The 26,408-nt window shown below is 41.9% G+C and overlaps 1 protein-coding gene across 1 annotated transcript in view; it reads left to right on the top strand.

Annotated features, from left to right (window-relative positions):
- ANK3 (ankyrin 3) overlaps nucleotides 1–26,408 on the top strand; it is a 196,558-nt gene that overhangs the window by 79,589 nt on the left and 90,561 nt on the right. The window contains 10 exon segments of the mRNA XM_066324236.1: nucleotides 5,024–5,122; nucleotides 9,698–9,895; nucleotides 11,714–11,812; nucleotides 13,489–13,587; nucleotides 15,478–15,576; nucleotides 17,595–17,792; nucleotides 18,290–18,388; nucleotides 19,119–19,217; nucleotides 22,953–23,150; nucleotides 25,603–25,701. Of these exon segments, the coding sequence (XP_066180333.1) occupies nucleotides 5,024–5,122; nucleotides 9,698–9,895; nucleotides 11,714–11,812; nucleotides 13,489–13,587; nucleotides 15,478–15,576; nucleotides 17,595–17,792; nucleotides 18,290–18,388; nucleotides 19,119–19,217; nucleotides 22,953–23,150; nucleotides 25,603–25,701 (1,287 nt within the window).

Here is a 26,408-nt window from a genome sequence, read left to right as displayed (position 1 = left end):
GGATGACAAAGGCTCTGGTCATATCCTCTAGAACAGCATCACTACTGCTGAATGCACTGAAAGCAGAGAGCAGCTGGGGCTGTCTTTTCTGATCTGTGTGTCCAGTCCTGCTTATCAGCTGGATGCCCAGGCAGAGCCCAGCCTTGTGTGCTCTGTGAGGGGCAGGTGCTGAACACACACACAGCTTGATAACAGGTGGGATTTGCATGTGAAAATAAGTGAGTGTCCTAGTACCGTATTTATAAATGTGAGACCTTTCTCTTTTTTCCTATTTTTTTTAGAGATTAACAGATTTTTTGTTCGTAAGAGACCAGCAGGGTTGTGTTTTTATTTTTTTTTTTTCTGTTAGGATAGTTTTTTGTCTTGGAAATAAGATATTATTTAATTCAAAGACTGATTGTGGAAGAGAAAATACCTCCTTAAAGGTAAATGGCAAAGGTTCTGTACCCTTATGAAAGGACAAAAAAAAAAATCTTGAAATTGCTGGTTTCTATTGGTCAGGGGGAGAAATTCTTAGGCCTTTGTTTCTTCTGTTTCATGTCTGTATTTCACCTTTGCAGAATGCAGAACCTACTGGTTTGTGTTGTTGACCAAACACGAACAGAGCCAAGATTTGCTACTCTAACTCTCAGATGGGACAGATTTAGCTGTTCAGCTGGCATTTTGTAGTCTGGTCCTGCAATCCATTCTCTATGGGATATTGGAATACTCTCCACATAATGATTACTTTTATTGTTCACAAAAATAACTATTTTATAGATAAAGTAACATAAAGCCTTTCCTGAGTAATAAGTCAGTCGAGGTAATGATTTCCTTAGTCATTTACATGAGCATTTGCTTTTGCTGCTGACAGATGGTCCAGGAAACTGTAGTGCTGAAGTACTGCACAAAAGGTTAACATGGAGGGCTAAATCCTTATCCTGTTTAAATTATGGTAAAAGCAATCCAGGAGCTCCCACTTTCTCTGGATTCATTAGAACTGGGATTTGATGAGCACCATTTTACTCTTACACACCTCCACACTGTAGCTGGGAGTTGAGAGAACATATGAGGCACATCCCAAAAATTATGTTAAAACTATTTTGAGACTCAGACATGCCTTTTTTTTTTCCATTTTACTTCACGCTATGTTGCATTGTTTATTTTAACCAGCTGTTCATCTTCTCTCATCTTTTTTTGTGTGTGAGATGTCTAGCAGCTGGTATTTGAGGCTGGGTACTGAATTCTTAAGGGTACCCCTCAAGAACTTTGTGCTGCCAGGGCAGCTTTAATCATTCTGGTTTTTAGCTAAGATTCTGGGCAAAGGCCTCTTAATGCCTCATGTAACATGTTTACTGAATGTTGCCCTAATTATGTTTTTTCTGTCTTCCAGAAAAGACTTTAAAAAGTAAAATTTAATTAGAGAGGTTGATTAAATTAGCTTGATTTGCTTTGGCTGTCTAATACTGTATATGCCAAAGTGAATTTGTGTCTGAAGCAGGCAGCAAGCAAGTTTTAGCCTGGATTAACAATAAGTGTTTATAATCTTCATTCTACTGATTTTACAGCTAAATAGAAAGCCCAGCACTCATATCTGCATGAAAACATGTGGGATATGCTCTTTGAAGATGCATCAGATCATGCATAAGCTGCTCCAGAAAAACCACATGTATTAAGATGTGAAATAACTCCAACAGCACTGCCTTGGCACTCTGAATGTGCTTTGCATGTGCAGGGAGAGCAAACCTTTGTTGCCCTATTGCCCAGAAGGGGCAGTTTGCAGTAGTGGCAATGGAGTGAAGAATTCAGGAGAGCTGGAGCACAGAGGAGCTGTGGGATAGAGCCCTGCCGGGCTGAGTGTGTGCCTGGAGAGTCACTGGGGAGATAAACCCTGGAGGCAGCAGTAACTGCTCCCCTGGGAATGTGTGCTGTCACCTCTGGCTCAGGGGACAGGAGTGCCTGGTGCTCCTGCCAAGGCTGTGGACAGGCTCTGAGAGCTGGCTCGAGCCCTGACAAGCTCTTGCTGAATATTTGCTTCACATTGAAGTTTTCACTGGGTATTGTGCTTGGTTTCATGGCTCTTTGACTGGGTTCGAGGCTGATGCTCACTGATGTGAGAGCCGTGGTACTGAGGCTGCTGTGGCTTTGGGAGACAGCCCAGAGGATGCCACGGTGCAGGGGCAATCCTGGGTGAGCATTGGCAGGGCTGCTGGGGAGCACGAGGAGGCTGCCCTGTGCTGACCCCACGCTGCTCAGGGATCCCTTAAAGCCACGTGTGGTGCTGAGGAGACGCTGCAGCAGGAAGGCTCAGTGTCAGGACAGTTTTGACTCCAGTGTAACAAGATCAGGAGGCTACACAGGTATCTGAGTGTCAGGAACCAGAAACAATGCTTTATTTCAAACACACTGATTTGTGTACATGTGTTTGAAATAAAAGCTAAAGCAGACAGCAGCCCCAGAGATGGGTGTGCAGTGCTAATGGGAAGCTTGTACCTAATCAGAACTCCTCCTATTGTCCTCTTGGCTTTGCTGAAGCTGCTCTCTCGAGGGATAGATAATACAGATGATATGATTTATCATGTCAGTGCATACTTACAGAGTCCTTAATCTGCAGATTATTGTCATAATCGTTTGTAATGGTTTTTCTGAGCCATTGCAGACTATCATATTAAGGCAAGTTTGCTTCCTAATACATGTAATATATTTTATGCTTCACATGGTATAGTCTATGTGGACAGTAAATGAGCAACTAGAAAATCTCCTGACAAAGTCAGTGAAGTCTTGCTGAGCTCAGAGCAGTCTGTTTTAATCTCAGAATCTCTTTTTAAAAAAGAAGTCTTTGTGCTCTGCATTTCAGATCTGCACATTTCTTTACCTGCTCTGAGTGTCACGTAGCAATTAACCAAATCAGTGAATAGTGTCTTTTGAAACTAAAAAAAAGAAAAAAAAATCTGTGCAGCTAAATTATCTGCCTTGGAGTGTATTTGCTCTTTGCAGTGGGAGACCTGACATCATGTGAACAATAGCTATAGATCAGCTGTCCCCACAAGCAGCTGCGTGCATTGTCATACTGTGTCACACGTGATGGGTCTGGTGGTACTGACTGCTGTGTGGCCCAGAATGAGGTCCAGCTGGCCAAGCATGACTGCCTGCTCCTCCTGGGCCACAGAAACCTTGTCAGCCAGAAACACCCACAGAGGGGTGAGGCTCTGGGAGCACTGGAAGGGTCTAGACTGGTACAGGAAGATGATCAAATGTGTCTCATTCTCAGTGGGCATGGTATGTACTAACCAAGGTATGGTGGTGAAGTCACTTGGGGAGGTATTAAATCTGAAAAATGGTCTCTAACTTTGGTGCCTGATCTCCTTGAGTATCTATCTATGATGTACCTGCAGAATGTTATAATTATAAAAAGTAAAAAGAGTGAACAATCTAACGTTTATGGTGATTTTCAGCTCGTGCCTACAGGTCTGTAGTTACCTGGTCTTGCTGGGTTTGGTTTTATTATAGGTGATACTTTCATATCAAATGTTTGTGTCTGCTCAGTACATTATATGCCCTCATCTGTGGAAACTACTGGTATAAGAAATATGCATTACCCATTTTAAACCCTTGTGAAGCTATTGCAAAATATTTGCAACTCAGCTGAAAAATGCATCATTTGTGGGTTTTGGTATCTTTTCTTTGTCTTAATTGTTTTGAGAAATACATCTTGCATTTGTGTAGTATCATTTTAACAAGATGTACTTTCCAGTACTTTATGGGCTGAAATAGCAGGAAGAAACAGAAATTACAATAGAATTGACTTGTGAGGTGTCAGTAAGAAGATTGTGGGCCAAGCTGCATTCATCTTGTGGGAACAAATGACTCCCTGAGTTAAGGGAATTAAGTTTGAACCGAAATATTTTCTTCATCAAAATGTATGCTTTACTCTAAATGCAAGAACATGCCCAATGGGAACCATACAAGTTCTAAATGAGAGTTACAGGAAAAGTTTATCATGACAATTCCTACTTGTTATCTTTCAGAGGTTTATTAGGAGCAGGCAAAAATGTGGGAGCAGGAGAATGTAAGGCTCTCTGAACCATCTCCTCCCTCTCCCTGGCTGTCCTCTACACTTTGCAGGGCTTAAGCTGATATTCCAGTAGAGTGTGGTTTAGGAATTACCAAGGAAGAATAATATCATTGCACATGAAAAGTATGACTAAGGAGGTACCTTAATAATACTTGCTACCATACAGAAATGGAGGGGGAGTGCGTGTGTGTGAGAAGGAATTTTAGATATTCCCTTATAAAAAAATGATATGACATCTGTATTCTCGACAAAACAACATATGTGTTTTATACAACATATGTGTTTTAAGAGTAGTGGAAGACACCAGAGAAAAGCCCCTTCCTTTGTGACTTGTAAATGGAAACCCAAAGTTTCTGAGAACTATCACATCATTATTTGCAACAAGCAGTGGGATATAGACTACTACTAAGCAAACTATTCTAAAAGAGGTGTGGACAGCATGCCTTGACTCTAGGCCAGTCATTCAGCTGGAGGTCACATAAGCACAGTCTGCACAATGAGACAGAAGTGAATCCAACATACTTCTATCACCTGGGATTAAGATGGTTTTCTTGTCTGCTGTACACTTGTCAAAATCATTGTAATAAAAAAGCCTGAGGAGGATTTTTTTCCCCTCTCAGACTAACTGACTATCCACCAACTTTGATGCATATTGACAAATGAGGGACCCAGTTTTCTCCAAGGCAAGCAGGCAAAAAGTACCTGAAGTGCAATCTCACCTTTTTCTTGCATGTGCAGTGAGGGCCTGGAAGAAGCCCATTGCATGAACACCAATGTGGAGTGACTCTTTACATGTTCACAAAATCAGAGCCAGAATGTGCTCTGCGGGTTTGAGCAAACAGGTTCAAGTGTTCATTTGCAAAAGAGCAGCACCTTGCAGGAATTAATGAGCCTCCTAGGACATCACAGGGCTGAACAAAACCGTGCAAGATGTCTGACACTAATCAGTTACAACTCTGTATCCCACAGGATGGGCTGACCCCCCTCCACTGTGGAGCAAGAAGTGGCCATGAACAGGTTGTAGAAATGCTGCTGGATCGTGGTGCCCCTATTCTTTCCAAAACCAAGGTAACTGATACTCTTTCCTGGTGGGATAATCCTTGTACTTTTTTTTCCCCCCTTTTCCTAATGTAATTCTGCATGTCTCATATGTTTAAGGGTTTGGCAATAACTTTCCTATTTCTTAGTTATTTAAAGTAACTGTGTGGGAGCTCTCCAAATGAATGCCGTATGTAGAGCACGTCTGCGTATGTAAAATGTGTTAAATCGAGATATACAAGAAAAGATTTCTGTGCCAACCAAAAAGGCTTGTGTGGTCACCCCATCCCTCAGAATTTCAATAGCTGAAGATCTCTGTGTCTCTCCTGGAATAAATACACGGTGATTACAATAAATCTTCAGCTTGTACCAATTTACCCTAAGGCTAGGGAAGAGACAAGAGATAAAAATAGAGCAATGTCCCTTTGCAGAGACAGCTCGTATTTCCTAAGGACTTAGCCTGATTATCAGTTTCTCCACTTTCTGGCTCTCTACAGTTTATTATGCAAAATTCTTCCTGGTAATTTTCAAATCACCTGCACCAGGGTGCACAGATTGCTTTAGACCCAAGGGCTGGCGTTAAAGGAAGCCCTTGCCAGAACCCTCCCAGTGGTGGTCTCTGCTGTGCTGTTACTGCTGTTTTCAGATCCCAGAGCAGCAGCCTGCTTTGCACCACTGCAGTCCATGACTCCCCCGTTCAGGGATGACATTTGGGCTGTGCAGTTTGTTGAGGTTCTTTTCAGAGATAACCTTCCACTATGGGGTTTTTTTTTTTTTCCTTAGTCTGTAACCACTGTGTTTCAGCAACATTTCTGTTCTGTTGTTATTTCTTTTCTCTCTCTGTCATCCTGTCCTATTCTGTCTCAGCACCCTTCTATATTCTGCTTTTCTCCTCCCTCCTTTTTTCCCCCCTTACTGGAGTATATTTAGCATTTGTTTGGGGAGGTTGGCACTAGCTTTCCTCTGCTCAGTGAGTCACTGGCAAGAGCTGTCATGGGTAATCTGACAGACAGTTTTCACCCATCCTCTGCATGTGGAATTTCCATGGACTCCCACAGCCCTAGCTTGCGGATTCCATGAGCAGGGAAGAACCACAAGGGGCTGTCTAGGAGCCCCTTGGGCCACATCTGCCACTCTTGGAGCCTGGAGCTTACACTCCAGGGAGAAAGGCTCTTCCTCCCTCTTGGATAGCTCTTTTTATTACTTAAAAGGAAAAAAAAAAAAAAAAACAAACAAACCCAAACCAAAGCACCAGCAGAGCAAAACCACAAAACCCCCAGCCAAACAAAAAGCCCCACGACAACAAACCAAACCAAAGAACACCCACATAAACATGCAGCCTATTTCTTTCATTTCCACCATCATAAATGAAAACCTCTCCTAAGGAACTACATTTCTTTGTTGCGTGGATGTTGTATTTTCAGGTGTTACCCCTAAACCTAAGCTGCTGTTCAAGAACTGTAGGTTATGAATTTGTTGCTCTTCCTGAGCAGACTCACACAGCCTGGCCCAGAGTTCACTAGACAAAATCAGGCAGATTAGATGGGATAGTGGGTCTGAAATTGCCTAAGGCCGAGAGACAGACTGGATGTTGATCTGCAGAGGCTTATATAAACAACTTCTGCAAAATAAGAGCCTCCTCTGGAAGAGGGAAAGCTGTTACATGTTAAAAAGTGAACAGAAGAAAGTGCAGAACTTCCTGCATTTCCTTCTGATGTGTTAATTCTCCCATTTTCAGAAGGTAAGCTGGGGAGTAGCTGTACCTCTGAATGGCATAAATGAATTCATTCATTTGGCACTAAACTGCAGTACTGTCCTCTGCAAAAATAAGTGGCTCCATTCTCTTCAAATTAAGTCATATATTATTGGAAATAGGACACATCTTTGAAAGAATTTGAACTTCACAAAGTTTCCTCATGTTATATAAAACTCTTTCAGAATAATAACCAGGCTGCAGTTTGATAGCTATTTCCTGCTAGAGATGGTTTAGTGTAGTGCTGACCCTTTTTTGCACTGGAAGAACCTTAGATTTATTTTCAGGGAAGGCAGTGACCTAATGGATTATAAGGGGGCTTCTACAGGCAAAATGAAAAGGAAATTCTAGTCCTGAACATGCCAGTGATTTTGGGTGTAAGAAATAACATCCCTGTCAATAAATGTCCATCTTTGTTAGTTACTTGGCTAGACATCTTTACTAGACATCTTTGGCTCTTTGTCTTTTTTCTTTTTCTTTTTCCTTGCCCTAGAGTTAATGGCACTTTCCCAGATTAAAGCTTTTTGACACAGCTACAAAATAACCTCAGTAATTTTATGTTTGCTTAGTCAGACAGTTGATACTTTGTTTCATCTCTATGATCCTGTTTTGTTTTGAGGATTTTTATTCAGTTGTTTTAAGGTATGGTGAGACCTTATGGTTGTTAATGATCAATATCTTTGATTAATCTTGAACTTCCTTCCCTTTTAATATTTTCTTGGCAATCTTTTAAAAAAAACCCAGTAAGAGCATTTATAAAGTGGCTCCGTCCTAAAGTACCAGACCACTTCTTAGGGTCATTGTTGGGTTGTCTCTCACAAGAAGGATTTGGGCCTGGAGAACACTCTTACATGTAGTATTTTTATTTTGAATGTGGCATTGAAATATTAACAGACCTGTGTAAGGTTATGGAGTATTATCAACTACAACAGAATTAAGCCTGGTTTAGGATATAATAAAAGACAATTTTCCAATTTTTTTTTTTGTCTTCATCATCTTCTTTAGCCTCCAGTCTTGTCTCATGCTTTTCTGCATGAAGTCTGGCTAGCTGCTGCACTTTCCTTGTCCATGACAGACTTTTATTGAGTATTTCACTGATTTTTCAAATTGGCTCTGTTTCTTCCTTTCTTTTCCATCTGTGTCAGTCTTTTTGGTACAAGTCTCTCCTATAAGGGAGTCCCATATCACCTTCTCCATCTCCTACTCCATTAATAAGCATGGTTTATTGGCTGTTACTGTGAAGAATGACACTTTTAACCCGAAGGATCTTTCTTATAAAAATGGAGCAGAATGGTGTTTAAAGTTTCATGATTTTTTTACTCTCACCCAAAAAAGCATCATCAGTTATAAACTATTACCAGGAGGATTTGGTGACCAAGGGAGATTAATCTTTTTTGTTCTACTGTTAACTACACTAGAAGACAGTGAAAACATTTAAAATGCCTTGCTGGTATCAAGCTTCCATGCAGATAATTGCTGTAGTAGCCTTTGGGAATGGGAGAGAGGCTTATCCAAGCCAACATAAATCACAAGTGAGATGCCCATGAGATAATCTTACTTGAAAGATACTAGTGTGTCCAAGGATATCTGTGTCTCAGCTCTGCAAGTAAACTGCTCTCCAGTTCTGACAGGATGCGCCTGTTTGCTTTCAGCATCCTGCTTCCATCTCGAGTTAAAATACCGTTTCACTACGTATTTCCACCTTTCTTTCGAGTGGTTGTTATCGCTGTTATCACACGGGGAGGGTGAGGGCAGCGTTTGTTTCAGAGATCCCGGCTGGGTTTGCCTCTCTCCTTTGCCTTTGCTGGCTGCGGTCACATGAGGGCACTGCGTCTGTGAGCAAAGGTTTGTGTTCCACGGTGCAGACACTGTACTGGCAGCCACTTACAGCTTATAAAATACTGTGTGCTGCTGCAAGAATGGCTTCTGCACTCAAAACTAGCTTTGGCGTTAGAAGAATCAAGTAAAAAAATAGACAAACCTACAGCTGGAAGGAGCTATGTACCACTGCTAACAAAGCCTCTTTCATTCTGGCATATATTTTTAATCTTTCGTCATGAAATAGTGTCAGTCCTTTCAGTTTTTGAGAATCTTCTCTCATGGTTTTACTCTGGAAATATAATGTATTTAGGCAGCTCGTTCACTATTTTAAACACTGCTAGAAATGGTTCACTGGTACGTGAGTCTCTCTCGGGTGTTCCCATGGTGGAACAGCTTTACCAGTGCTGCTGGTAGGTCACAGCATGGAGGTTTTCTTCAGAGATTTTTAGCCCAGTTGAAACTTTTGGTGTTTTACCAATGTGGACTGGGAAGAGTGGTCTCCGGAGCTGGGTAATGTGGTGGAGGCATGTATACAACCCAAATTCAGGGAAACACTAGTGGAGGGTTGAAGGAAGGATGTAGTGCTCATGCTCACTGAGTGATGCTCTCACCTGTGCTGTCATGCCTGGTTTATACAGGCCATGTTAAGAGTGGCGAGTTTAATTCAGCTTTAAAAACCAGAAATTCCCTGGATGGGGTGTTAAAAGTCACAAAGTGCTGTTCCTCATGTAACTCGTGTAAATGGAGCAGCTTGTCTGAGTCATACTGGCCAAAGAAGCTACATTTAGAGCATCACTGGGATGTTATGATGGTATTTCAGTGTGAGGATGCCTACAAACTCTAACCAAACAAGCTCCAAATTCTGGAGTAAGACCCCCCATCCTTACACTGAACATGTTAAGTTTATTTTGACTGCTCTCTGGGCTTGTAAAATCCTTCATACAACAAACACTCCCAGAACAACAACGCAGAGGAGTTTCCCTTCTCTGAGCATCCCCTAACCCGTCGGTGCTGGGTCTCTCTGTTGGCAGAATGGTTTGTCTCCATTGCACATGGCCACACAAGGGGATCACCTCAACTGTGTTCAGCTCCTGATTCAGCACAACGTGCCTGTGGACGACGTCACCAATGACTACCTGACTGCGCTGCACGTCGCTGCCCACTGCGGCCACTACAAAGTCGCCAAGGTTCTCTTGGACAAGAAAGCTAATCCTAATGCCAAAGCACTGGTGAGTACACAGCAGGGCCCTGTTGCCAGCTAAACATTCCTGCAAAGCTGTGCTGAGACTTACTGGGAGTTGTTTTCTGCCTGCTGGTGGCTGACAGAGAGGATGTGCTGTTACTGCCGCAGCCCAAGAGCAAACGCTCGAAGTTCAAAGTGTTAATAATGTATCCTGCAATCAGAGAAGACCTTTGCTTGCAGACAGTCAGCAGTGATTTATGAATTTTTAGTGTAACTAGAGCACTTTTTATGGTAGCTTTTTATGGTCATGAATAGAAGAAACAGCTGCAGACGTAACCGCTGTAGTTTTGGATATGGAGAGAATCCTTATTTTCCAAGTGTTTGTACAGAGAAAGTAATCAGTGACATTTAAAACTGAGGGAATTTTTCTAAGTTCTCAGTGATACGGAACAGTAAAAGGTAGGAATGGGTTACATAAAGAGTATTTGTGGTATTCCATGTTAATGGAGTCATACGCCTTTCTACTTTAGAAACAACTTCGGCAGCACAATACATTAGCACAGTTAAACTGCATACAAACAGAATACATTAATGCCTTTTGTCCAAACTGCAATCACAATGCATTCTGTTTAAAATGTCTCTAAGATTTGTTCCTCAATAACTGTTCCAAAGAAATTTGCATTCTGACATAGATTGGGTTGATTGGTTTCACAGCCTGGTGCTAACTCATTCAGCTCCAGAAATATCATGTGAGCTCCTGAAAGCCCCACGAGCCAGGTGGGATTGACTCTCCTGGAAGCAGTACAGGCTCCACAGATCTCCTTCTCTCAGGCCCTGTGCTTTTTGTGTCAGATTGACCTGTATTCAGAGGTCTGTGGTAAAGCTGTTAGAATATATGAAACACCCCTGAGCTCACCCTGGACACTGTCCACTGCCAGAGAGAGGGTCAGAGCTGGAACACTGGAACAATGACATGGACCCAACATCATCAAAACATACAATTTTCTTTACTATAGGCAGGTAAAAAAAGGACAATTTTTATCAGATCTGAGGGACCAGCTCTGCCAGTTGTTTTCAGAATGTTCTGCAAAGGCTCTTTTGTACTGAGCAGCATCAGCATTCAGTGCTCTGATGTTACTGTACCAACCGTGGGTGCTCTGGACAGCCTGTTTTCCTGATTTACTTTTTTTCCTGTGGTATCTGGACAGCCTGATTTTCCTGGTTTATTGCTTTTTCTATGGTATCTGGACTATTTTTCTGATTTGCTTTTTTTCTGTGGCATCATCTCACACTAAATAAGATGGTTGTTCTAATGTTCACTCCATTGAGCATATTTTTTTAAAGGAAGGGGTGAAATACTTGTAGTTGCAGTAAGCTGACAGGTAATGAATGGGAAAAGAAAACCAAACAAACAAATAGTAAAAATAGTTTGGAAGATGTAAATTCCAGAGCCCATAAAAGGTCAAGTGGGTTTTTTTGCCAGCAGTTCTAAAAGGTCAAAAGAAAAACCAACCAAAAAACCTACCCCAAATTCCCCAAAAACTCCAGCAGAAAACCCCAGCCAGTTAACAGTGAATATGGTAAGCAAAAAAGAAGGGTTTGATATTTTTGCGTGAATTGAGATTTTTTAAAATAAAATAATTATTGGAGTGAGCAATACATTTCATAATTAAAACTGGATATATGAAATAGATCTTTTTCTTCTTGCAAATTTTTACTTTCTATTACATGAAAAATGTAGTAAATCCAAAATAAATTTGGGAGTTCTTTCTTTAAAATGGAAAAATCATTTATGTGAATTCCATACTCAGTTCTATTTTTTAATGGCACAAGGCATCAAAACTGTGTTCTTTCTCATTTCCAGAATGGTTTTACACCTCTTCACATTGCCTGCAAGAAGAACAGAATAAAAGTAATGGAACTTCTTCTAAAGCACGGTGCATCAATTCAAGCTGTAACTGAGGTAAGAAATGGTCTTTTCCATGCTTGTCTTAGCTTTTCCTACAAAATTCCTTGTAACTGTATTGATTAACATTTCAACATTTCTGAAAGAGCATGAACCAATTAAGACAACAATTATTTTCAACTAGATATTATGAAATAATAAAACTGAACAATAAAGCCAGTTGCTCTAATGAATCATAAGCAACTGATCTATGTTGGGATTACAGTGAGAATAACAAGTGAAATGTAACAAAAAAAAAACCTTTCTAAAATCTACAATTTCTGCCTTTTTTTTTCTATGATTTAAGGCACTGAAGATGAAATTTGCTTTGTTACAGACAGTGAGGTGAAGACTATGCTTCACTCAAGCCCTGTTTTAAAAGGTGGTTTAATTCAGACCTTGTTTTGGCTTTCCACAAAGAAATTATATTCTCCCACCATCCTGGGACATCACAAATCAACTAGACAGAAATCAATATGCAGTCACTTCAGTCAGCATGAGATAGTCTGCACCCAGTTCTTGGAACAATTTTGAGATCAATAAAGTACATATGGGAATTTTTATCTCCATGTATGTACATTGTACAAGTTAGGAGAAGAGGAAAGATCACATATATGAATGTATGGCCACTGTGGAATGGGCCATGTTAGAAAACGACAGGGAATTCCATTGATTAAAACAAGGTGCAATGAAGAATAGTTCATCTCCACAAAACAGAGTCTGATTTAACATAACATGTGTGGAGTTGTTCTAACTATTCAGCAGCAAACCATACAGATCCCTTCCTGGCTTGCTTGAGGGAAAAGAGTCTGCCCTGGCTACAGTTCATGTAGCTCCAGACTAGCATTTAAAAACTTTTAAAAGCATTTACTAAATGGTTTGAAACAGGTAAAAAAAATAGTAACACACTCAGCCAGTTATTCTGCCTTCCTGCTCATGTTTGCTGTTCTGCATGAGAAAGGAAGATAAGTGTTTCCTTTACTTCTACCCTCTGGGGCTTGTATATATCTGTGAGGAAGCTGCCTAACTCGTAGGGATTTCCAAAGATCCATTGAGATTTTTCCTGCTCTTGCTAGAAAAACACCTCTGGCTGACTGTTGGTACAGTTGTGCAGAAGCAGCTCTGAGGAGGCTTGCGGGTGATTCTGCGTGGGGAAATATTAACTACTGATTGGATTTTTAATGCAAAATCCTTGAAGTCATGCCCTGATGAATGACTGCTCCCATTTTTCCCCTCTCCTTCTCTCTCCATCTCTTTGTCTCCAGCTGGGCTTTCATATCCTGTGTGAGGGCAGTGGTGCAGATTCATGATGGTGATCTTTTTTGCCCAAGCTGAACGTTTCAGCATGCCTTGCCTTTGTACTGTGCCTGGCTTCTATCTTTCTTTTTCCCTGTTCCAAGATGATATTTAGCAAATACCTAATCTTAATCTTGCTTAGATGTGGTTGATTTTGTTGATGAAGAATTACTGAATTCCTAGAGCATTTATATGTTTGCTCATGAACCACGCTCATAGGTGTTTCCAATTCTGTGTGCCCTTTCATTTAAGCACATGTATATCGTTTTCAGAAGATAAAACCCTCTTAGAAGAGCAAGCAGCTGGGTTTACTCGCTTTGGAAAAATTTCTGTTTTCCTCATGGCATTCTTGTAAAGTGGAAGTAGGTGTTTAAACTGGACTTTGGTCTGTTTTTCAGTCGGGCCTAACTCCAATCCATGTTGCTGCCTTCATGGGACATGTAAATATTGTATCGCAGCTAATGCATCATGGAGCATCGCCCAACACTACCAATGTGGTGAGTACAGGTTCCCTTTCGGCAAGGCAGCACTGGGAATGTGTGATAAGATCTGGGAGCAGTATGGGATCAAGTGGCTAATTCTGCTGTCCACCATCCACCTCCATGGCACCTGTGGCTCGTGCTGGAGTCATGGGAAAGTGCAGCCTGCTGACTCCTACTTGAGAGATACTTGGCAGGTTGAGGAAGTTTCCAAAGGGGCTGACCCTAATCTAATTCCATGATTTTTGGAAGTAAAGGGTGAGAACATACTGTAGCTTCTCAGCTGTAATTTCTGAGCTCTGTGCTTGACTGTTGAGCACACTTTTCCCAAGACCCCGGGGGTCTGCCATTTAAGGAGAACTCAACAGACTGCAGCAGATTGTGGGGACATATTGCCTGTGTCCATCCAGCCGTCCGAGCGCGCTCTTCTGCTGGCTGTGTGCTGCGTGCCCCAAGGCTCCCAGGGCACGTGTAAAAACTGAACTTCTTCTTAGATGGGTGTTTGAAAGTTGGGAACTGAGAGAGAAGCAGAAGCTTGTTGATCCTCTTGAACAGTTTGGCCTCATTTTCACTTTCCATACGCAGGTGAAACTAGAAGACAAAATTCTGTAAAAGTCTTCACCTGCTAATTCAAATAAATGATGTAAAAATGTAACACCTTTTTGTTAACAAGCAGGTGTTTTTACCTAAAGACATATTGATACCCAAAAATGTAGAAACCACTTGCCCTCCTGAATTGTTCTGGTTTCCTTGGATTTGTCTTTCATTAAGCTTTGGATGAATGTACTCGGTAATGATATTTTTTTTTCCTTCTTGTTCAATTGCCTGAGTGCTTGTCAGATAACAAATGATAGTAGGAGCATAAGGCATTACAGAAGGAAAGCCAAATATATGTGTGCCTGAATATACAAAATTTGAAATACATTTTGTGCTAAATTCAAGGGACCATTTGAATTACTACTTAAAATTTAAATTACTACTTAAAATGGCATAGTTTATAATACTGCAAATAAAATGCTAGTAATACAGAAATTACCCTCTTTTCAACAAAAAATAATGACAAAGGCACTACTGAGTTGGGAAACTGACTCTGCAATAAATTGCTTTGTAGCACACAGTGACAGGTCAAATACCGATTTAATCTTACATCTTACAGACAACTGTCTTGGTTTGGAAAGACAGGTGTCTGCTGAGGAAGGCAGGAGCCTCCCTTGAAATGAAGAATGTAAACCTCTTCTCTCCAAATTATTACAATTTTGAAATTAAGGGGCTTTCAGGCAAAGATGGGAATAGGAATAACAGTTCTTTACTAGAATAATTAAACAAAACACTGATAGAGTCAGAACACAACCTGACACCCTGTTGGTCAGGGTGTTGGGAGCAGTCCAATCAAGTTTTCCTGCAGTGACAGATGTGGTTCTGGTGGAGCAATGATCCTGTAGAAGGGTAGAGTTTTCCTCTGAAGGTCCAGTGGTGGTGAGATGGTTCTGGTCTTCCTCTGGGGATCCATTGCAAACAGGCTGTGCTGCTGTTCTGAATCCCAGGGGTGATCCAGGTAGGAATGCTGGGCTCCTCCCCCTGGGTGGAGCATCTCCCAGTGGGATGATGGAATTGTCTCAGCCATGCAATGAGCCTGGATGGCCCATGAACAGCAGATTTCCCCTGGAGGGAGGATGGGTGGTGGAAGAGATAAAGAACACTGGCCCACCTGATTTTCACAGCTGGTAATAGAATACATACCCCCAGTTACGGTTTGTGTTGCAACCCAAGACAAGAACCACAGCAGAGTTTTCTAGTGGAGATCAGTCTGAGCAGGGTCACCGTTTTTTCTGTGTTTATGAAACAGCTGGTGTTTGTTCTTCCCGCAGTGTGGTTTTAATTCTGTTCTGTTTCTGCTGCTGCCTGCAGAGAGGAGAGACAGCGCTGCACATGGCAGCCAGAGCTGGCCAGACAGAGGTCGTGCGGTACCTGGTACAGAACGGGGCCCAGGTGGAGGCCAAGGCCAAGGTGAGGAGATGGCCCAGGTGTAACAAACCTGAGTGATCTGTGCTGGACAAGCAAAGACTCACATTCACCTTGTGTGTGTCCTTCAGGATGGGCAAGAGGTGAAGCCGAGCCTTTGTGATGCCCACTGATGCTTTGTTATGTACCCTCTTACTGTAGCCACAAGTGATTTGTAAGAGACAAGCCAGAGGGTGTCAGGTTGATGCCATCCCAGTTTTTAATATAAATTATCATGTGTTTGAAGAGTTTTGTTTTGAAGTGGGACTTGAGGGAGAGGAAATCCTCAAATCTGCTTTTATTTCAGGAGAGCTGAACACCCTCAGCTTCTGGTGTCTCCTGTCATGTCCCTAAAGCAACAGCCTGCGTGTATTCAAAAGTTGTTAGACTTCTAAAGAGCACCATCTAAAGGAAGGAGGCACAGTGAAGGGATGTAGCAGAGGGCTGGAAAGAAGGAACAGATCCTATAGAAACAATTGCAGTTGAGGAAGATAAGGGTGGAGGAAAAAGAAACGGTCAAGAAGCATGAAAGAACACACAAAATTATGGAAATCAAATAGTTCCAGGAAACAGGCAGGGCAACGAGATGAATAGGTGCAATAAATAGCAGTCTTAAACTCAGGAAATATTTTTTCCCCAAATGGTCATAAAACAGATATAACCTAATAAAAAAAACCCTAACTACTTTTCGTTGTGAAATAATCTGTGAATTGGGTCACAAGTAAGTTTGCTGTTAAGATTATGTACTTATAAGGAACTCTGACTAAATACTTATAGCTGATACACTTCATATCTGCAAGGAGCCTGACAATAGAACTGATTCATGTGGTTTGTAAATCTCCAAAGACAGTCTTGAAAGTGAACAGCTCATGCTCAGAAGCAGTCATGCAAATATTTTCTGAGTAAATTCACAGAATGATTTAATTTGTGCAAACTGCTATTGCCTGTCATCAGTTTGTTATCATAAATAACAACTAAATGCAAGCAGTAGATAATACACCAGTGCTAACATCAGCTGTGAGAAATTTGTGGGAAACAGGCACAAACTGGAATCATTTAAGAACCACAAAGATGCTCCTCCAGTCAGAGGAGAATTGCCCTGGAGAGGAGCAGCATTTAAATTCTAGCATGCTCCCATCCTAAATCCAGAGGTGTAAAATCACTCTTGTAGGATGGGCATGAGATCTCCCCTGAAGAGAACAGCCCAGAACTGCAGGACATGGGGTAGCAGTGCTTGAAAGGTAGAAAATTCAGCAGGGGAAAACGGGGAAAGAAAGATGCTTGGCCACACTGTTGTGATAGTGTGCTTAATCCGGAGATTGTACAACAGAGAAGAGGAATGAAAAAAATACAAAACCAAATAATGAAGAGGTGGGAAATTATCTCTTAAATGTTCAGAACAAGGTCACAACACCCGAATATTTTCATTTAAGGAAAAGAAATAAACCATGAGATTAATGACAGGGAAACACATGTACTTAAAACTATTCAGATTATTGTCTTCTGAATGAGAAGTAGAAAGTGACAATTAATTTCCACACCATATTCTATCATCAGTTACATCTCGGGAAAAGTTAACTGCAAAATACCAAACAATCATTCACCAGTTAAAAAAGCACAAAAGTAATGATACTTTATGGAAGTTTCCAGGCAATAATTGATTGAGCTATTAAATGTTGCTGTGAAATGTAAAAGAGGTCAAGATGGGAGCGCTGGCTTTGCTTTAAGAAGGGTCTGCAAAGCAAAGTGAGGCAAATCCAGATAAGGAAGAAAATTGCTCAATTTATTAACTTTTATGGATTATGTCACTGTCTGGAGTATTTTGTGAGGCACAAACAAAGAGCCAGGTATCTTTCTGATATGACACAGAGAAAGCCAGTGTGCAACATTCACTAGCTAAGACCTCAGTAGAGTTAATCCTCATCTGCAATTTTGAAAAGTGACAGAATGTGGGCAAATCTTTTGTGTCCCAAGGAGGAGTGCAGTTTTCTCATGCAGGTCTGTGTTGTTCCCTGTGTGTTCAGGATGACCAAACGCCGCTGCACATTTCTGCCCGCCTGGGGAAAGCAGACATTGTGCAGCAGCTGCTGCAGCAGGGTGCATCCCCCAATGCAGCCACCACGTCAGGCTACACACCCCTGCACCTCTCTGCTCGGGAAGGGCATGAAGATGTGGCTTCTGTTCTTTTGGATCATGGTGCATCACTGTCTATCATCACCAAGGTAAGCAAGCTGCAGGAGTGACAGCTGGAGTTGTAAAACATACCTGTAGCAAGGGCTGCTTGTGAACGAAGTGCTGCAAGAGTCACACACACATACAGTGTAAGTGTGAGCTACATTTTATTAAAAGGGTACAAAGCTTCATGCTTGTGCCTCAGCACCTGGTGTATAACACAGCCCAGTGATCAGAGCTGCATTCTCTTGGAATGGAAGGAATGCAGGGCAGACATTCCAGGCGGGTGTTGATAGGCTTGCCCTTGGGTCTTCCACAGTGTGAAGAAAGGAACAGACTCTTCCCTTGTTTACTGTAGAAAGGGCTTTGCCTTGCAAGGGAAGTGCCTCCAGACCCCACAGGGCATTTGGGAATCTGCAGACTTGCTGCCTGTACTCAGGACTATGTAAGGGGATGGTCAGAAGCGGCTGTATCCTAGCAGATCACAGACAAACGTTGCCCTGAGAAAGAGTGCCCAGGGCTGCTATATTATTGCTTTCTCTTACAGAAAGGATTTACTCCACTACATGTGGCTGCAAAGTATGGGAAAATTGAGGTAGCCAACCTCCTGCTTCAGAAGAATGCATCTCCTGATGCTGCTGGAAAGGTAGGACCGAAGAAGCCACTGCCACTTGCACAGCAAATATCTCAAACCAGATAATATTTTATTAGAGTCCTCCTACCTACTTACCATCACACTAGTATCCACAGCCTGTGTGTAGCTGGAATTGGTTTCATGTGGTATTCCAGTCCCTGCTGGGGCTGCCAAGAGCCAGCAACCTCTTGACAAAGTGACTTCTATTGCCATTAATTGACAACAAAGTGATGTGCCCTGTGTTCATATCCAGCGAAATGGAGACAAACCATTCCCCTGTGTTCCTACCCAGACTATTTACAGTTCTTATCAGAGTGTTTGGGTAGCTGGCTCTGCTTCCCCAGGTCTCATGATGGGGAGGGGGTTGGAGGGCAAAGGCCAATAGGACCTCAAGCTTTTTAAACCAGCCCAGCTTGGATTTTTACAGATGCAAGGGGCAGTTTACTTATCCAGGCAGTAAACGGAAAACACTGCCAAGGGTGTGACCTGCTTACCCTGAGGCAGCACAGATATGTGCTCCTCCATTTATTTTCCCTGGGAAAAAGGAATGGGGCTTTCACAGCTCGGGAAGGATTTCCAAATTTGTTTTATTTTTTGATTCTAAAAGTTCCCAAAGGCTCTGGATACACGAATGAGTAACAAATGTGGTTTTTTCACCTCATCTGCTGGAATATTCCAAACTCCTGAGTTTCCCCTGGAGAGAGTCTGTAACAGCACTTGTTTGTTCTGCATGTGTTTTTAGAGCGGTTTAACACCACTGCATGTAGCTGCACACTACGATAATCAAAAAGTGGCCCTCCTCCTGTTGGACCAGGGAGCTTCACCTCATGCCTCTGCCAAGGTACAAGTACTGGCCACTGTGGGGGAACAATACCCTGGCTTTTTATGTCCCTTTATTCCCTGTCTACCCCTGTTCTTTCTAGGCTGTGTATGTTTGCAGTTACAGGAGGCTCAGTGATCTTTTTTGTCAATGCCTCACAACCACATAAAGCTGCTAAAATAATCCTACAGGGGAATAAAATAGCAATTCAAAAAAGCAAATAAAGATGCAGAAACACTTTAAATCACCAGTTTTAGTCTCAGAAAATAGCTTTCATTTGTCCAGCCTCTTCAGTAACTTCTCCAAACTAGCCAGCTTTGTACCATTGCATCCTAAGATTCGTGCAGGGCAAGCTTGGGGTTAAAGCCCAGCTATACAGGGGTACTTCTGTTTGTGCCACAGGATGACATCTGAGGTGAGATAAGTTTCTCAGCACAATATATGTAGTTATTCATGTGCTTCACAATACTTCTTTCCCAGTGTAAATGGATTGGCAAGAAATAAAACTAGGTAATAGAATTACAGTCATAGCCCTGCTTTGATTGTAATTTACTGTAGGCAAGACAATACGTGGTGTAAGGTTTCAGAAGATATGAAAGAATAAATATATACATTTATTCTGGTAGTGCATAGAACAAGGAGAATTTAGAGAAGCTTAAACTGTTTATTTCTTTTGTGGATCCTGGTTTTAAGTATGGAATGGATAAATACTATAATCGATCAAAGTATAGTCAATATTTGAGCAGGAACATGGGGTAAAGCAGGATGGAAACATATGTAGGTTAAAGCAAGTTAAATGCAGTGTAAATGCCTCATTTGAAACAACCCAGATAATTTCCTTGAATCACTGCAAAAAAACCCCCAAAACCCTGTGGAGAAAGGAGAGCTAGTGGAAGAGCCAGTATTGTAGTCAGATGGGCAGTGCTCCTTGATTGCCTTCCTCTCACACATGGCTGAGTGCAGCCATAGCACTGGAGGCCTTCTGCATGGCTGGAGGAGAGGATGGAGTGTGCCAGCATGATTGGTCTTGGGGTTTGTAGTGCAAGGAGGGGGAAGTTAAATAAACACGGGCTGCCAGCAGCAATGGTGCAGTTTAAAATCAATACTGTCGATATGGCAATCTGCCAGAGCAGTGCCCCAGGGGGCAACTGGAGTGATCTCTGATCTTTCACTACTGCAGCACAGCATTCTCAAATGCCACTGGGGGGAAGAAAGGGCTTTATGAAGAGGATGAGAAGGCACTGACCCAGTTTCCACTGAAAGAAGCTGTAGGATCTGTGCATCCTGTAGGGGCAGGGATTGCAGCAGCCCCTGCCGAGGGCTTGGGAAGTCCAAACCAAGGTGGAAGCCCTATAGGATGTGGTAGAGCATTGCACAAACTCATGTGTCAGGTCACCTCAGCTTCCCCATCCGTAACAGAACAGTTCTGCAGCTGCCACTTCAGGCCTCCAAGTGCCAGCTGTAAGTGTGCCTAAGAGAAAGCGTTTGTTAGTGCTCTGCAGCAAGTGAGCCACGGCAGCAGCGGGCAGAGCGTCAATACTAAATAAAATTAACCATAACATGTTTGTTGCTTTGGGCCCCCGCTGTGCACTCATCCGAAAGATGATGTTGGTAACAGCAGATGATTTCCTGTACTTTTTGTAAATGTGGTCCAGTAAATAAATATTATGTCATGTCTCATCACTGGCTCCACATTTAGTCTCGTCAGTAGTTGCCTTTCCTGTGACACCACTGTCTTTAACACTGATCTTAAGAGTGGCTCATTAGGCAAGCCCAGCCAAACCTGCCTTGAAGAGTGATAAGTGACAGGGTATGGGAAATGGGCATGTCAGAGTACAGTGCTGTGGTACAGTTATTCTGATGAACCATTCTTCTCTTTCATAGGCAAAAATTGTGCCTAATTTCATGTGTGGCTTATCCCTAGTTTGAATTTGGCATCCACTTCACAGTGCCTTTCTTCCTCGCCATGCCATCCCCAAAGCCTTAGTTTTCCTCTGTCCCCTCATCTTTAACCAGTTTCCCTTTTCCCACTCTTTTCCCTGGCAACCAGAATAACCCAATAGCCTTCCTTCTAAACTTCTCTATTCCTTTCTCCATCTATGCATAGTGACAGAGTGCTGCCCTTATGAGGAGAAGATGCAGATTGGGACTGAGCTGAATTTCAGCTTTTATTTTTCAGCTCTCTTTTTGCCTTCTCTTGGCAACCTGCTGCTGTCCAGTCCACTGAAAGCAATATATGCCCATTTCTGAGGAAAAGGCTTGGAAACTGCATTTGCTATTTTATATAATGTAATATGAGCTCCATTTAAAGGAGTTATGTTTTAGCAGACATGCAGGATTTAGTGTGTAGTATTTAGGATTTATTAGGTGCTCGTGTGGCAGTGGTGGTTTTACATGGCAGTATCATGCAGGAAGTCTAAAGGAGAGGATTATGTTTGTTTTTCCTGAAGCACTTTATCTTCAAAGTGAAAATTCAGTGGCCATTTGCTTCCTTTATTGATTGCAGCACTGTGCTTCCTCAGTGTCATTTTCAGATACCTTAGTATCCAAGATCTGAACTGAATCTGAATGGAATTTTGAAGGTTACAGAACCTTCTCCACATTAAACTAGTGCTGTGCATCTCTTGCTTCTAGGTTCCTAGTAAAGCTCTCTTGCAATTATTTGTGAGCCCCCATGTATTTATTCCTTGCTCATTCCTGCACTGCTCTGCATCTCTTGTGACCTCCCTTCCTTTTCAGACCAGCCCTGCCGCCCTGGTGCAGGGAGAAGCCCAGGCAGCTGAATGCTTTGTGCCTTTAGGTAGATTTTATTGGGCTGGGTAATCTGAGATGCAAATGGTATTTATGATACCATAGAATAATACAAAATGGTTTATGCAGCGTGGGTCTCATCCCCCCCTGACCTTGTCCCTTTGTCACATGCAAATGTGTGCACATTTGTCATTTGCTTGAAAATGAGGGCTAATACATTTTTGAAAGACAGGAAATTCTTGACGAAACAGTCATTGTAATCTGGTCATACCTCCATCAGAGTACTGCTATTTGTATGCTGATCAGCAATTCTTTATATCCATTTATTTATTTTCTGCCTATCTGTCTTTTTTTAGAATTACAAAGTTGTATCAGGCAATAGATACTGCATTTTTATTTTTAGTAGTGGGCTCCCTGGGTACACATATTGGAAGGAATAAAAAGATAAGGAATGCGTGACTCTAAGGTTATATGCTTCAGTTTTCCCTTGATCTGAAAAAAACCCAGCTTGTCAGTAAGGTTTAGGGTAAATGCTGCAAGAAAGGCCATATTTCATGTACATAATGCTTTCATTCACACTGGGAAATGGGGAAAAAACCCCAAACAATAACAGCTGTTCTGAGTTATGAACACACATCCTGCTCTTCTGTTTGTCAAAAGATTTTATGCACATTTAAGGAAAAGGAGCAAATGTCTGTGAAACAAAACTCAAGCTCCTATTTCTACAGATTGTCCTTTCCGGAAAAGATGCTTTTTCCCAAATTTGAAAATTTACCTCAGAATCCTCCACTTTACTTCAGAATCCTCCTTCTCTGAAAGTAGCAGTACTTTGGAAAAAAAACCAAGATTGCTTAAAGGTCAACATTGGTTGGTACAGCTTGTTAACATTGTATTTGACTGCGTTTGACAGAATTTTTAGAACTAATGGCATAATTATTCACGGAGTTGGGTAGGTGCAGAGAAGTGATTTATCACCTTGTTCAGCAAAGTGCTTTCTGTTGGCAGAATGGTTACACCCCCCTGCACATAGCTGCCAAGAAGAACCAGATGGACATAGCGACCACGCTGCTGGAATACGGCGCCGATGCCAACGCCGTCACCAGGCAGGGCATCGCCCCCGTGCACCTCGCCTCCCAGGACGGCCACGTGGACATGGTGTCACTGCTGCTCTCCAGAAACGCCAATGTCAACCTCAGCAACAAGGTCAGTGCTCCCCCTGCCCGGGGGTAAGCCTCTGACCAGAACGAGTCAAAAAAAAAATTAAGTTTTGCCCACTGAGATTCTGCACGTGCTGAAAGCCGCTGCAGGTGTCTGAATGCCACATCATGGTCTCTCCTGGCACAGGGCAGCAGGCTGTGTCACACTGAATGAACTGAATGGTTTGTAGTGCCCAAAGTTTGGTCATAACACATGCTGCAGTGGAATTTATTAATCCAGCATTGATTTATGCTAGTCTGCCAAAATATGGACAGAGAGAAAATACCTTCTTCCCCACAGGGGCTAGCACCTGTCATTTATCAGCCTCTAGGAATATGCCTGCCCATTATTTTTAGTTGTTACATGTGTAATTGTAACATTTTCTATACCTTTTTGCATTTTTTTTTGTATTTGTTACATTTCTAACACTATAATATTTTATGACAAAAACGTAACATGTACCAGTGAATGGTAACAAATATCACCACCTAATGGTAACAGCTGACTTGTTCAGGGATGGTCACTATTTAAATGGGATAACAGCAACCTTGTCTGAGATTGTATTCCTTAATATAAGTGATTCTTCCTCCCTAGAGTATGTTTCTTAGCCCACAGTGACTTTTGGTGTAATTTCTCCTGGTGGTAGGAAAGTTGATGTATTTTAGTTCATGTGTGAATTCATAGGCTATTAAGTCTGCTCTATAGTGATGTTTCTAGCAAATGTGCAGCCTTCATTCTTTAAATGCCCCACCAGACATTGTTATTTGACATTATCAAGTGCAGTTTCAGTATGGATTTCTGTCACTAGACTAGAGAGGCAATAGAAAGTTTTTTTTTTTCATGGAAAATATTTCTTATTCTCAGCAGGTAGGAAGAGCCAGTTTTCTCTGATGCAGTGATTATTCCTGCACAGGGCTGCTGTGTTTTATTGCTTCTAACTTTCCAATTTGATTACTTGTGGGTCCTCCTTCAGAAAGCTGCTCTTGCAAATGAGAAAATCTTTCCCCCACAAGTCTCAATCATGTGTGGGCTTTTGCAGTGGAGGGTGGCCTTTGTATGCCCACAGGGAAATTTGCCATGTACATGTTCTGCATCCGTTGGCTATCCCATTTTGCTGCTGAGGCTAATACAGGGAAAGGATTGAAGTGCTTGGCACATTGATTCAGTGCCACCAGAGGTTAATTACCTGCAGCAGCCTTCCATCTGTTCACTTGTAATCTCCAGTTTCGAATTGTGCTGATAACACCACCTTTGGGGAGTAATTCCCCTCCATACTCTCTTAGGGATGCACATTTCCTCAGAGCACTGCACCTCTACATTCAAAGCCACACCTTTAAAGCCCACTGACTTCTGAGTTTTGCAGTTTTGCAGTGGGAGTAAAAAGAGCATTTATTTCTTCAGGACCCCTGGAATGGTTTGGAGCTGCATACTCAGCGCCCCCATACTGGGCACTTATTAAATCTTTTTAAAAGGTTTGGCCATTAATATCCAGGCTCCATTAGGTAATTTATAGTTGGTCACTGTAACATATTTGTGTAAGGTGACCCACCTAAGCTGTGTTATCATCAGGGCTGCATTTGGAGTGAAATGCAGCCTCCAAGTGTGAAATGCACACACTCAAAATAACTGGACTTGGTAGAGAGTGCAACTGTGGATGTGGATGTGGGTTCAAGGGTAGCAAACTTAGTGAATGTTCCTGCCTGATGTGACAGCTGCTAGCACTTGCTCTTCTGTCCTTGGTGCTAAAGGCAGTAGGAATAGGAGAGAAAATTAACCATAATTTGCAAGTAAAGGATATTCTTTCTCACTCCTAACAACATCTCCTCAGCAGATTTTCTCCTTCCCCTTTGATTTTCAACCCCTTTCATGTGGCAGAAATTTGCATAGTTTTCAGAGGTTTTAAGGATATTTAGATCTTGAGTTTTAAATAAGAAAAATTACTATAGTATGTGTTTTCCATCAAGTCTATATACTTCCTGAGCAGAGAGAAATGGGCCTGATCTCAGAGAAATGCAGCTTTATTCTTTTGTGTTCTGAACATGATCAAGTAGAGGAGTAAAAATTAAGGATAAAACTGAGTGAATATAAAAAAATTGCAGAAGTGTAAACAGTGATTCAATATTGCTTTTAAAGTCTGACTCATTATAAGGAAGTAAATTAGGAGGTAAAAAATACTATGTGACTTTTCCTTGAAGTGTTCTAATTTGCTGTCCCACACCTAACACTGCATGGAGAAATGTTCCTTCTCTTAAAGAAACATCATCCTCCTGGCTTTTGAATTGTACTTTCCTGCAGATCAAGAGTGTGATTGATTACAAAGCACCTCACACAGTGAAAGTGGAATGTATAACTTCTTTAAATCCATTTGGATGCTCAGAGTCTTACTGATACCTGAATTTGCATTTTAGTGGTCATGTGCCTCCTCTGGAGATTGTTACTTCTTATTTCTCATTTTCAGAGTGGACTGACGCCCCTCCACCTGGCTGCCCAAGAGGACAGGGTCAATGTAGCAGAGGTTCTGGTTAACCAGGGAGCTGCTGTTGATGCACAGACGAAGGTATGAACACCACTGTCACATGAAATATTTCCTTTCAGGGAGGCATGAGCCTCTAGACAAGACTAGGAATTGATTTCAGGGTGAAACCAAAATCGCAGCAAAGAAACATTCCTTGTAATAAATCATTGCAGAATATGTTCTGAAGATACATAAACTTGGGTGTTTAATGTCGAGCTCAGCCTTTGAGCAGGAAGCTTATTTCTCACCACATATTTAGATCAATACAGGTTTAGATTGTATCCTATTACTGTGCTTCACTGAAGGTAAGTGAGATTGATCTAGTTTTTGAGTAAGGAAACTGTTACCTAATATGAAACACATATATGCAGTGGTGGTCCATTTCAAATTTAGTTGCGTAAAAATGGTTTTGCCTGAATATTTGGATTCCTAAATAAGAGACCTGGATTTTCAAAAGCTGCTTGGGGATGGCATTTGAGACCCCCAGTGATGTCACCTTCCACTTCACAGTATTGCTTTCTAAGATCCATGTCCTGAAGCAAAGACCCTTTGCAGAAATGGTTTTATTTTTACACTCCCTGATGGGGTACAGTGCTCAGAATTTAATGATAATGATCTCAGTGTTGATTGCATTTACATTCCTCATGCATTGTCTAGATCTTGGAGGCATTCCTTCAGCTGGGCAAGAAATCAGTGGAGATCAAATATTTGGACTGTAGCGGCTCAAATCAGCTAAATGAACCAGGTCT

Source organism: Sylvia atricapilla, chromosome 8 (assembly GCF_009819655.1).
Source record: "Sylvia atricapilla isolate bSylAtr1 chromosome 8, bSylAtr1.pri, whole genome shotgun sequence".
NCBI lineage: Eukaryota > Metazoa > Chordata > Aves > Passeriformes > Sylviidae > Sylvia > Sylvia atricapilla.
This window is presented reverse-complemented; position numbering and strand designations above follow the sequence as displayed.